The sequence below is a fragment of the Neodiprion lecontei genome, chromosome 5, assembly GCF_021901455.1.
Source record: "Neodiprion lecontei isolate iyNeoLeco1 chromosome 5, iyNeoLeco1.1, whole genome shotgun sequence".
NCBI lineage: Eukaryota > Metazoa > Arthropoda > Insecta > Hymenoptera > Diprionidae > Neodiprion > Neodiprion lecontei.
The window spans coordinates 695549-710000 of record NC_060264.1 but is presented as its reverse complement, the minus strand read 5'-3'; the positions used below and the strand labels follow the sequence as shown (position 1 = coordinate 710000).

The 14452-nt window shown below is 37.6% G+C and overlaps 1 protein-coding gene across 15 annotated transcripts in view; it reads right to left on the bottom strand.

Moving 5' to 3' along the window:
• The window catches only part of LOC107222160 (RNA-binding protein Musashi homolog Rbp6), a 411438-nt gene that overhangs the window by 29079 nt on the left and 367907 nt on the right, over positions 1–14452 (bottom strand). For all 15 annotated transcript variants that reach the window (XR_006904484.1, XR_006904485.1, XM_015661398.2 and 12 more), the window contains 4 exons: positions 14114–14196; positions 12662–12746; positions 6195–6227; positions 5385–5468 (listed from right to left, as the gene is read on the bottom strand). Coding sequence is in view for 13 of the 15 variants with exons in the window: in XM_015661398.2 (XP_015516884.2) it covers positions 5385–5468; positions 6195–6227; positions 12662–12746; positions 14114–14196 (285 nt within the window). In the remaining 2 variants the exon portion in view is untranslated. The remainder of the gene's footprint in view (positions 1–5384; positions 5469–6194; positions 6228–12661; positions 12747–14113; positions 14197–14452) is intronic.

Here is a 14452-nt window from a genome sequence, read left to right as displayed (position 1 = left end):
ATGAGAATAGGAAAACAGAATCTATGTCAACAAACATAGCGGTAAACAGTGAGATCTATTTGGAACGCGTGTGGAATAAACACAAACAGCTGTTTACAGAGGACAAGTTCAAAGTAGGCAAAGTAACAGGCTACGAGGCGCCAGTAAAGCTTACCAAAAATAAATATATTGCGCGAAAACCGTACAAATGCTCTATAGCGGATAGCGAAGAAATAAATTCACAAATAAAATCATTACTGAAAGTAGGTTTAATTGAACGCTCGACTAGTCCGTTCGCTTCCCCGGTAACTCTTGTTTTGAAGAAAGAAGAAGGGAGAAAGTCACGGTTATGCGTAGACTATAGCGAACTAAATAAAATAATTATACCAGAATGCCACCCATTCCCAATCATTGACGATCTGCTAATGCAAGTCCGGGATTGCAAATTTTTTACAAAATTAGATATAAATTCGGCCTTCTGGTCAATCCCGATTAGAGAAAAAGATAGATATAAAACCGCGTTTATAACCCAAAACGGGCATTGGCAATGGAAATGTTTGCCTTTCGGCTTAAAATCGTCTCCGGCAATTTTTCAGAGAATTCTGAGTGACGTATTAGCGAAAAACAATCTCGAGAAATTCGCGATAAATTATATCGATGATATTTTGATATTTTCAAAAAATTCTTCAGATCATTCACGTCACATTAACGAAACTCTCATCGCCATAGAAAAAGCGGGTTTTAAGTTAAACAAAAAAAAATGCACATTTGCAAAAAAGTCAGTTATCTATTTGGGACATGAAATAAAAGAAAATAAGATAAAACCTCTAAATGATAACTTAATAGCAATAAAAAAATTTCCGAAACCGCAGAATCAAAAAAATGTGAGGCAACTCTTGGGAAAAATAAATTTCTACTTAAAATACATACCGAAAGCTTCGATAGAATTAGAACCACTACATAATTTACTTAGAAAAAATGTAAAATTCGAATGGACACAAGAATGTGAAGACAGTTTTAAAAAAATTAAAAACTATCTCAGCTCTGAGCCGATATTGGCAATTTTTGACCCGAAACTTCCTATATACATTTTTACAGATGCATCCAAAAAAGGAGTAGCAGCAATTTTAAAACAACCTCAAAAAGACAATTCTATAAAACCAGTCTTTTTTTTTTCAAAAAAACTAACAAAACCGCAAGAAAACAAACGCGCTATATTCTTGGAAGTCCTGGCGATAAAAGAGTGTATTTTATATTGGCAATATAAACTTATAGGAAATAAATTCACGATCTTCACAGACCACAAACCGCTTGAAAACTTTAATGTAAAAAAGAGTAAAGATCCTGAACTATTAGCATTATTAAACTACATCTCAAACTTTGATTTTGAAATCAAGTATAACCCAGGCAAAAATAATGCAGAAGCAGATAGCTTTTCTCGAAACCCAGTACTAGATGAAAACACAAGCAGTGAAACGGCTATAAAAATAGTAAATTTTTTATCGATGGAAGAACTGAGGAACGACCAAAAACAATTACATATAAAAAAAGAGGATAAAACAGTAAAAAAAAATAACATTTGTTATAAAATCTTAAATAACAAAGAAAAAATATGGGTGACGGAAAAGTTAGGTATTCAAATGATAAAAAATATACACAACGAAAGTCATATTGGAGTAAAGCAGTTAACTCTGACTTTAACCCCAAAATACTATTTTAAAAACATGCACAAACATATAAAACTTATTTGTCGAGCATGCGACACTTGCGTAAGAAATAAATCAAGGTTCGGAAATTTTATTCAACCCCTTTCACAATTAGGTCCAGCGTCGGAGCCGTTTCAAATAATATCCTTGGATACAATAGGAGGGTTCAGCGGAAACAAATCACCAAAAAAATACTTGCATTTAATCGTAGACCACTTCACGAAGTACGCCTTTGTATTGATCGCAAAAACACAGACAGCAAAAGATTTCATAAATCTAGTAAAAAAAGTTCAGAAAAAGGGAAAAATAAAAGTACTTCTAACTGATCAATACGCGGGAATAAACTCAAAAGAATTTAAAAATTATCTAAAAGCAGAAAACATAACAAACATTTTCACCGCGGTAGACTGCCCCTTTTCAAACGGGCAAAATGAACGGACAAATCAAACATTAGTTAATGCGATTAGGTGTAAAATATTTGAAAAAAAAGACCGGCCGTGGTCAGTCATAGCTGAACAGTGTGTAGAAAACTACAATAACACAATACACAGCACAACAAAGTTTACACCGAATTACCTTTTAAATGGAATTGATAAATCCTATCTCCCGTCGGAACTTAACGAAAACAACTTAGAAAATTTAGAGAAAAACAGAAAAATAGCATTTTTAAATGCAGAAAAAATACATAATCAAAATAAAGTTTACTATGATAAAAATAAACGAAAAATAACATACGAAGTCGGTGATCTTGTTTATATTCAGAACGGAAGTCGTTTAAATAGGAAAAAACTTGATCCGGTCAGAGTGGGCCCGTTTAGAATAAAGAAAAAAATCTCTGACTTACTGTATATTATTGACTCGGGATTTAAAACACCAGAGTCAAACGTTTATCATGCAAATAAAATGATCCCCTATTTCCAGACTCCTGACTCCTGAAACATAAGTCTGGGAGGGGGGGGGGAGGGGGGGATGTAAGTTTGAGACTAATCCAAACTACAGCGCGACTATCAGAGGTCGTCCGCTCGGCACACCTACCAAGCCAGAGACAGCGGTCGTCATGCTGATTAGTCGAAACTGCGTAATTCAAACAGAAACACGCAAAAGGCTCGTAGCGCTTGGCGCTAAAGTTTATAATCAAACAAAGTTAATAATTATAAGTACTAGTTGTTGATTCAGGTAATCCTGGGCATAATTCCATATTGTAATTATCTGAATCGTTTGAACATATGTAAATAGTGTAAATATATTGCAGTTATTACCAGCATCAACCGCAGTACTTTATTGGAAACAAGATAGCCCTTAACTACGAAAGATAAGGGATTGACCTATATATATATATAAGGTTATAACTGTACGTGTTTAATTATAATTTCTCTGACATCCTCGCGATCGATCTCAATTTTCAATTCAATTTTCAATCTTGAAATTCAATCCAATAAATTATTACACAAGTGCCCTGGAGCAATCATTCGTCGACTATATATATATATATATATATATATATATATATAGATATGTACTATATATATATTACATATGTGTAATTATCTATATTTATACATGCATCGTTCTTAGGCGCCTATCAAATATTAATTATATCAATACATCCTCAATAATTTTCATTTGTATAGGATATATATGCATATTCAATGTGTTCATTATGTGTATATACGTTTATCGTACCTGTACAATCTTTGGTTATTATTTACTTATTTATTTTCCTTCAAGATAACGCAACGTTTGCATATAAACAACGCGACTTTGCAGACGCAGTGCTTTGAAATTTATTCATAGAATATAAATCATATAATATTAAATGATGGATAAATTTAGGGTCATGACATTATCACGTATAATAACAGAATTCGCGATTACGGGGATAAAACCGAGTGACAATCGGTCGATTTTATTATATATATATTATATATAATATGTAAGACATTTCAATTAACGGAAATGAATAATGAATATTTTCAATTGACTGCGATTAAAAATATAAAGTATATGTTTATATACATATATGATACCTGAGCTGCTGAATTAACCGATGAGAAGCGTCGTGCTGCAAGTCTGAACCAATGAACCAAATCACTTGGGTTTTACAGGCACGTCACACATACACTGACGAATATCGCGGGTGAAAATTTACAAGGTGGGTTAAATTCACGGGCACTGGGTCATCGGCCAATAAATAATCGATACCGCAAGTCGAGCTTCGTTCGAACCGCAGGCTCCGATTGTGCAACGAAACTGCAACGCACGTGTCGAACGGTCGCGGTGAAAATTTATCGAAGAAAGTTAAATCGACCATCCGCCAGCCAACATGGACTCACTTATCGGTGTGTCGAGAATCTTTCGTTGTTAACAATTTCTGCTAACTAATTTATTGAAAATTTCACGATGCAAACCATTGGAATATCAAGTAGGCACCTGAAACTGATTACCTGAATTTTTCGCAAATTTTTGAAAAGCTCCGAGTGGGAGAAAAGAGCCCAGGACGAAATCGTCCATGCTGACCGTCAACGTCGGTAAAAAAAACCACGCGGCCGGCGAAAGGGTTTCCACTTCAAGCACTGTCACACTTTGGTTCGATCAACTACGAATTACGGAGTTACGGTGAGCAGCTGTTGCTCGCTTCGCGGTTCGCTCAAGACTGAATTTCTTGATCCGAATTTGGCAAGCGCCGATTTCTCGGACGAGCGAAGAGGAATGTAAACAAATACAAGATTTCGGCACTCGGCTCAGCGACTTGGGTCTGATCAGCTTGTAACAGCCTCGATATTACGCCGTGATAATAACGCTCCGACGAAGATTGTGGAAGTAAACAACGCGTGTCTTACGGTGCGCCAAGATACGACTCTTCGCCACTCAGGTACGGAGAACGAAAAGGCGGACGAATTTCTTTCCGTAGTCTCGCAAAAGTTGGGAAAGTGCGTTGGACAAATTTACAAAATTTAGATACTGACAGATCAACAGAGAAGGGTTTCGATCATTGGCTTTCGCTGTCGCTCATTCCCATAGTTTCGCGAAGAACGTCACGTCCAGTTGCGAGCGTCGACGTACTAGCATTTATCACGTATAAAATATGAAAGGATCGCACGCAGAGTTCTTCTTTTCCGTACAACGATTGGGGCGATATTAAAGTTGGAAAATTGCAGATCGATGCAGCTGGAAAACACACGAATATCTCGTTTTTTCCACACTGTACATTTTGACTGTTTCCATGGTGAATGTCGGGGAGTGGAACGGAGAATGACTTATTTTTTTTCTTATCTTTTTTTTTTTTTTAACGATACTGCTTTTTACCTGCAAAAAATCGCTTCTCGCGCACCCGCGATATTGAACCGTGAAACGGGCGAGTGACAAAAATATGGGGAGGCAAAAACGACGAAGACGAAGATAAAGACAAGTACGCAAAAGCGAAGACAGACTGATTGTGAGCAAGGGGATGGCGTTTGTTAGCGCGCGTGTTAGTTCACAGAGGCATGGCGTTGTACAGGTCCAAATTTGGGTGGTAAAATAGCGCCGTTGCCGTTGCAGCTGCGGCTGCGGCGGCGGGGGCGGGATTGTGGGGCGTTGGGGGCGGCGGGTTCAAGTTCGCGTGTATGTGGTTCAAATTCAGGCTCAGGGGCGCCACGTGGGCTCCGTTAAGGTTAAGGTGGTTAAGGTGGTTAAGGTGGTTAAGGCTAAGGTGGTTACCTGTTGGGTAGGGGAGACCGAAACTAGGGTATCCTGAGTAGCTGCGCCCTGCCGCGTACGCCGCGTACGCTGCCGCCGGGAAACCTGCGAACAGACGGAAAATGCTTCTATCACTACACGGAAATTACCTCGTGAGGTACACATTTTCCAACATTTGTGAAATCAAGTTGCTCGGTGTTTTTATTTTCTTTAAAGGAACAAAAAAAAAAAAAAAACTCCTAAAAATAAGTATGACTTTTACAGCGGAATGTGTATCGATTGTAAATTCATCGTGAAGACGTCATTTTCAGTATCGCGAGTATATAAATTAAGTTGAACGATTCTAGACCATTTTTCGAGTTTTAAAGTGCGGAAAAAAAAATAAATAAATAAATAAATAAATAAATAAAAACAAAGAACACAACAAAACCGTATTATTCTTCAGCGGTGGAATCGTTGGTTATTCAAGATGCGAAACTTCCGTACCGACGGCAATTGCTGTTCAGAGGGGACTTGAAAATCCCCTTGATATTGTAAATCAAATTTCAATGCTTGACGCACAGCTCTGAAGAAATTCACCTCCCCTTAAACAGCACGACGCGCTTGATAAAAAGCATTCGAATGTTCGACGGGGATTTAAAAGTGGCGCACTCGAATCGGGGGTGAGTCACAGTCACGTTCCATGCGATATACACGTATTTATACGTTGTATGTACAATTAACGCGGACGAACGAAGATGACGAGTGAGGATGCTGTATTGGTGAAATGCGTCAAGGTTGTGAATAAATATACTTATGTGTGTATATGATATAGCAGTTTGGCAAACTCACCGTCAGGTAATGCTCCCAGGGACCACATAAAATCTATAAGGAAAAACAAGCAAATTAATAATGTTTCAACCATAATCCCCGTGTATAAGTTTTGTGTTAGTATAACCAGAGGAAGTATGTATCAAGGATATTATGTATGTATAGTAACTTTCGAACTTGGTAAATTTCTGCAACGAGTTACCGCACGATCTGCATATCAGCATATACATACAACTTTATCACCACACCGGTATAACATACAATTTGTGCTTAAGTACACCTAACTACGAATTTGTAAATCGTTGCGGAAATTCGGTCATTTTTTTCCTTTGCTCTTTGTTTCTTTTCTTTTTTTTTTTGCAATCAACGAAACAAAAACGTGTTCGTATGAAGCGAGAGTTAAGTGAGAGTTAAAGTTATTATGTGTTATAAAGTAGGGAAAAAAAAATATACATACATATATATATGTATATATATATAACAAAAACTGAGAACAGAAGAGCAAAGTTATTTTTTTTTCTTTTTCTTTTTTTCAGAGAAAAGAAAGAAAGAAAAATGTAAAGAAGAAGAAGGAGAAGAAGAAGAAGAAGAAAATAAGACACATATATATATATATATGTATATATATATGTATGTATGTATGTATGTGAAGCACTAAGTTTTTGTAAACAAGAAAGGCATCCATGAAATTTCATAATTTTATACTAATAAAAACCACACATCTAATTTGACTATCGTTTTGACTAACGCTTGACTATACTTTGACTAGATATATATGTATATAATTTACTATATGCTACGCGACCGTGTAATAAATATATATATGTATATATTTCAAAGCTACCAAAAATTAAACTGCCCCTATCTATCTATGGTTATTAATAGCCATTAATTATCCGATTGATTATAGATTTATACAATTAGAGGATGATATATATATGTATATAACTTTCTATTCCCACTATTGCACTTAAATAACAATATTATGTGTATGTAATATTCTTCTATACACGAGTTCGCACTGTCCCTCTGTTGTTTTTTTTTTATTTTTTTTTTTAGCGCACAAATTTTTCACAAAGACAGAGCACTTTCTTATTTCGGTCAACTTGCACAGTAGAACCCCGAGCGCTGCTGCAGGCCGTCCCGTAGACGACATCGGAAGTCGGCTCATCCCCTCCCCGATTTCTTGCTTACATCCGGCCACCGGAAGTCGGGGGAAAAGAAACGGAGATCTACTGTACGCCGTTACCTCGTAGTAAATAATTGTGCAAGGACCGAATGATCGATACTTTTTTTCGAAAATTACATTTCTTTGTTAATTTTTTTGTTTGTGCAGGTGAGAGAGAAAGAGAGAGAGAGAGAGAGAGAGAGGGAGAATGCGGACCGTTTTCTACGACACGTAAATTATATATGATACAATATTAATAAAAACACCGATCACAAGCTACTGCTGCACTACGTGATTAATCTAGCGCTAAGTTATTTATTCGTAATATAAGTATTTCACATTTACTTATCAAGATGACTATGTATAGATCAATCGATTTATTCTAGCGATATATATGTATATTGTATAATACACCGATATACACACATATATACGTGATATATGTGCATATATGTATGTATCAATAGTATATTATTAATTTCGTACCTAGTCTCTAGATGGGCTGGTTTTGATTCTGTTTGTGTAATCTTTTTTTCTCTGTTACTTTTTTTCTTTTCTTTTTCATCTCATCGTTTGCGAGCATAAGAATCACGTTAATACAATAAACAATACCGTTTTTTTTTTCCTTTTTTTTTTAGACTTGCTTTTACATTTATTAACCGTATTTCATTCATTATATATGTGTATACGTATGGCATATTTGTGTGTACGTGGGTGTGTGTATATATACTTTCTGGTAAGTGTCGTAAATACGTTGTATATGTATATGTATATTAATAGGATACGTTAATATAAACAAAGAATACAAATGATATGCGATTATTATATGTATATATATTATAGACATTATTCACAAATATATATATATTCATATGACATATGATATATGCGATAATGTAATGAAATTCGATGTGGCAATAATCTTAGTTAATTTTTCATTTAATTTTTTTCTTGTCAGTTTCCTTGTTTGTTTGTTTGGCAAATATTTTGACACTTGAATTTATACACGCGCACGTTCCAACCGAGCGTTTGATGTGAAATTTTTTGAAAAATTTCTTTTCTTTTCCATTCGTTACTCCATTCAAACGATTCACTGTTTCATTAACAGTTTCAAACCAAAATCCGCCCCAAAGCACAACTATATTGTAACGTTATATATGCATGTACACATATACCTATAATAAATTGTATCTAACGATTATTAAGATCAATCTGTCGATACAAGTATATATGTATGTATCAGCTACCTAACGATAAGTAGTTAGATTCTTAGAGAGGGGGTGAGTTGTTTGTTCTACTTACGAAAAGAGAAATAGTAGGCGCCACTCGGGCAAAGTAGTAGCTATGGTGGGTAGGTATGTACGTACTTTCTTTTTCTAGGACACACGTCTGACGTATACACACATATATATACATATATATATATGTATTTGTACATATACGCGTATATATACATGCATACACACATAATTTATATATGCATACGTATATACACATACGCGCGCACACACACACACACATATATATATGTATATATATGTATGTACATATATACAGACAAATTATTAAGACATTACTATTCATATATGGCTTAATAGAAGTGTTAACGATAATGCTATTTGTTTATGACAAGTACATATATATATAAATATTAAGTATATAGATACCTATGGTACATATACATGTAGTACTAGACGTATAATAATATAGCTTGTAGGTATTTTTTTTTTCTTTTTTCTTTTTTTTTTTTTTTTTTTTATATAGGTTTGGTACAGCCGCTATGGTCAATTCTTCGTGGATGATGCTAATGTATGCGTGTATCGCGAGGCCATTTTTACACATGTATCAAATTGTGTTCTAAAAATTGGAGAGTGAAATTTTCCAGAGCTCTTTCAAGCGTTTCACTTCTATATACTGCTACGGCACGAGTTGCGGTTCAAAATTTCTTCCTCCACGAAGAATGGCGCCACAAAAATATATATTCTAAACTAACGTAATAATAATAATAATAATAATAATAATAATAATGATAATATTGATTAAATATCTCAACGCTATTACTATCTCAAAAGATAGGAATGTATATATCAATGTATAATACTTTAGTAGTTGTCAAAATTATTATTTCTAACTAAGAAAACCTAAGACTGCGGATTTGCCTAATATCGGTAAACTAAATTTCAAAATATTCGCCTATATGCCTAGTGATATTATGTATTATATTATGTATTGGCTCTCGATATGTAATTCTATTACACGACTAGTTAATTATGCGGCTGTAAAAATATACGTTCATTTATATGTATATATATATTATTTTTATTAATTTTTTTTCTCCTTTCTTTTCAACTATACTTGAATATCGTCAATATGATCGTCAAACACTGTCGATTATATAACATACGTTTTTGATAATAGTCAGCATTTTTCGCCTCGTCATTTTATCAAATTCTCTTTTGCATGATGCGCATATATATATATATATATATATATATATATATATATACGCATCTATTTTTTTGTAAATATATATATATACTCTAGAGTACGTAAAAACAGTTTACGACACTGCACACGCGTCTAATTTCTCCGAGCTATTATGAAATTTCATGAAGTTATGGAAAATATTGTTTGGAAAAATTTCCTCATCAAACTTTACGTTATTATAGCCGTAAAATCTGTGCCTCGTAAAATTTGCATAAAATCTTTCTGCGCCTCGTCCATATTATTTTATAGCAATTAATTTCACCAACATATTTATAGTTTCACGTCGAATGAAAACAATAAAAACAACAATAATACTGATTTAGAGCGCAAAAAAATGTTCAGCAAGTCGCCGCCCATTATTATCACCATATCTGGTATATATTTTCTCTCCTTTCCATTTTCAAATCACTCTCCACGTTCACGATCGCCGCTCGACGTCCTTTTCGCAACGCCTTTTACACCGATGCAAGATGAATAATTACGATGACGATGATAATAATAATAATAATAATAAAAGGCAAGAAATTCTAACAACATCGCGAATGATAAGGTAGGTATACTTTTGCCCGAATTAATGAAGTCGTCCGAAATCTGTAAAAATTTTTAACTTGTAGGATCTCGAGTAATCTGCAAGTTGCCAGTCCGCGACAGAGTGGAATTAGTTTTCGTTTGAGTGTTGCATTGAACTTTCGAAGATCGTCGGTACGAATTCTACGGTAATTCTATTCGACTTATTCCTATTCTCATCAATAACAACTATCAATGCTAAAGAAACTAATCGCTGCAGCGTCCGATTACGAAGGCGCGGTTCGCTCTTTAATCGGACTTGGTCGTTGGATTGAAAGTTTCTATGTTGCGTTGGACGTTAGACCCGCGGCTTCGTCAAACTTGCCGAAATTTTTCATATCAGTTTATCTGCTCTTGGCCGCGCTGATCGTGAAGGACGAGGAAACTTGGTCGATTAATTCACGTCTACGAACTAGCAACTAATTATACGTAATAGTGTAATAGGAACATAATCTCGGCAATCGAACCCTCGGTGATTCACTTTGCACTATTCACACTGTAATCTTTGATTTCACAAAACTATTGCAACTTGCGAAAGTATTGGAGTACCTAAGCATCATCCAACCGTAGTACAGTTTATTCCGGCAGCGAGTAGTATAAGCCGGTGTTATAGATTTATTGAGAGAAAAAATTTATAGGAACGATACCGCGAGTATAAAGATCAATTGAGAAAGTTTCCCGCCCTCCGAAGTTCAGAGATCAATGAAGCGAAATGTGATACCTTCGTAACTTGCCTATCGCTTGATCGCTGCAGCTGTAATATTGACGTCGCGTTTACGGTATTGAGCATTGAGAATATTATTAATATTCTCTTTGAACTGATAATCTACACTCGTATTTTCACTGAACACTTTGTTTATTGTCTAATACCTGCGACTGCGCTGCTACACAGTTTATATAATCAGGATTTACCTACTTTTAAAAATTTTTTTTGCTCCACTTTCCTAACCACGATAATTTAGCACACTACTGCAGTCTTTGCATAAAGATTATTGCTGTACATACCTACAGTTTGAAAATGTTCTCTCTCACAGCTAATTTGAAAATGAGGCCCCGTCGGTAATCTACCAAGTTTTATTACACATGTATATCTATCAAGACCCTAAATGGGCATACGAAACTGAACTACATATTTCTAATATCTACCAGTCTACGATCACAGTGTTCCTGAACTGAGCCTGTCAAGTGGTCTCATTATTTATTAGTTTATCCGATTGCGTAATCAGTTAACCTACTAAAAACAACTCAAAAAAGATATGACATTGTATTACGCTTACAGTGCAATCATCATCACGCGACGATCGCACCGTTATTGCACTGCTGATATGTAACCGAACGACGTTTTTGTTTCTTTGTTTGATTTTTTTTTTTTTTTTCGTTATTTCATATGACGGGCTACTCTATACTGTAACGGGGTTGCAATGGCGGAATAAAGAGGCTTCAACGGAAGATAACAGCTCGACTTTTCACCAAATTTCTATATTCTGTATCGTCTTATTTGATAGTGAAAAATTGAATTTGGAAACCTTTCCCGCGTTTTTCCCCGTAACGAGGCCGATTGGTCGGAGACAAATGACGTCACGCGTGGTTATCTCGAAGGTGGCGCCACTTGCAAAGTGCCACCGATTTATTTACGGTCAAACAAACCGACGAAAAGCAGTTTAGTTCCGTCTGTTGCGTAAATATATCCACGTCAGCCGTTTCCGATGAAGGATTGGTGTCGGAAATGAAAGTGAAATGATATTATCGAAAAAGATAACGATTCAAGATGGATCGAAATCATAAACGAAAGAAAAATGAGATGAGCATAAGCGCGTTTACTGAGGTCGAGAGAGGGGCGTCAGTATCGTGGGTCATAGGCCGATAGTCGGGATCGGATGGTACATCGGGCCCATGTCGAGACCCTGGACGCCGAGCAGGTCGCTCATGGAGTAAGTGAGGGTTGCGGCACGCGGAGCGGCCGCGGCGGCGGCGGCGGCTGCGGCCGCGGCCGCGGCGGGGTGATGCGGCCGATACGCGGCCGCGGCGAGGGCCCGCTTCACGTCGTAGACCGCGGCGGCCGCTGCGGCTGCGGCTGCCGGGGCCGCTGCGTACTGGTACGTGGCTGTGGGCGAACTGGCCACTATTGGGCCCAACAAGTGGTGGGGGGTGGCGGCGCTCGCGGCTGCAGCTGCGTGCGCCGCTGCGGCCGCCGTCGCCGCTGAGGGGAGGGGGTACGGCGCGTACCGGTAAGTCGAGGGGGGAGTCGCGACCATCACCAACTCACCGTAAGCGCCTCGACCTGCCGCCCGCGTCTTGGCCAGGTTCGCTGGTAGCATCACTTCTTTCGGCTGCGCCTTCTTGCACTCAACCTGAAACACAACGCGTCACTCGGATCACCCCGATTCCTCTTCATTCCCTTCCCCTCCTCCTTGGATTCCCCTTTCCTGACAAATATTTCGGTTATTCCTCAACGCACATCTTACCCGTACAAACACCAGGGGAAAAATATTTCTGAAGGGCTAAACATGAGAGTCATCTTTTTTGATTCTTCTGAATATGCGCTGCGTGTACTTTAAACATTTTTTTCAAGATAAACAGTACGTCTGTGTATATTGCGGTAGATGTAAATGATATAAATTATGTGGAGAATTTCAGACTCCGTTGAACAAGATTCTAGAATTGACAATTTTCGCTGCGGAATTTATCTTTACGCATTTACAGGTGATACCGTGTCACCGGAAGAACGAATTGCTCCTCTGGTTCGCACTTACCCCGCCTCTGCAGGTGATTCTTTGAATCTGAGAAGTGATTTACTTAAGATTTGACTTGGAAATTGCTGAATGAACGAGAATGCCTTGTCCCATTTCACATTTCCGCTTGATAATAACCACGTTTAATCATCCAGAGAGTGCTAGTGAAGAAGTGTGGGCGTATAAAGATGTTGATGAAAGAACCGGGAAAGGGAGGGGAACCACTTCATCAGTTCGATTCTGATCTTCGAACCAATCGGACGTTTTCAATAATGTATATACCAATAATGAATTTGAAGAAGTATTATATACGTCGGGTACATAAGTAACGGAAAGGTGGTTGGTCCCTCTTCTCGTAAACTTGTATTCCGAATGGAAACTGATTTTCCCGATTACTCGAAGATCATTAAGGTACATCGGGTGTCCGTACTTCTCATATTTCCGCCAATCCAACGAAATGAAACAGAAACTTCGAATTTGCCAATTGCAGAACAATATGAAATAAAAGTTAGTAATGTACCGAACACACAATACCTATCTTATCCATAAAATTTTCAAGACATTGTCTAAATGGTAGGGTTAATCATGAACATCAACTGCGTGAAGCAGGTACAAGTATAACAAACAACTGAGCTAATCGTCAGTCATCTGCATAACAACGTCACTAATCTTCCCAAAAAGAACTCCTGGTGATCAGAAGCCCACGGATCAAAAGGACCCAGGGTAAAGAAGAGGGTAGAGGAGATCCAAAAAGGGGATGGAAAGGGTCGCAGGTAGGGCAGAGGGAACAAGGTGAGCCCGGTGTGTGTCAAATGCAAACAGCGAGTTAATTAAGAACCCTTCTATACTGTCATAAAAATTAACGCCTTCCACTGCACAGCTGGTGTGCAAATAGCAGAACTTGGTTTGATAGATCTCGCATAGTCGGTCGCAGGGTGCAGAGAAAGGGTTCCGTACCGACGTGGATAAAACGGTTCGACACCTACCATTTTGTTGTTGATCTCGTGGAAGTGGATTTCGCAGACCTTGTCGACGACGTCCTCGCTCTGAAACGTGACGAAGCCGAATCCTGAAACAGAGAAGAGAGCACGGAGTGAGTTGCCGAGTATTTTACCGTGGTTATGGTACAGCGGCTATCGAGCTCCATGCCCGGAAGCCGGAAGCACTAACTCTCGTTTATCCGGAACGACATCAGCTTGGATTCACAAGTCGGGGGACATTTTGGGCAGCGAAAAATCAAGAACCGAGACGGGGATTAAAATCGCGCCTGCGGCGCAGAGCTTCCCGGGGTCGGGAGGAACTTTTTAATATTTCTTGATTCCTGA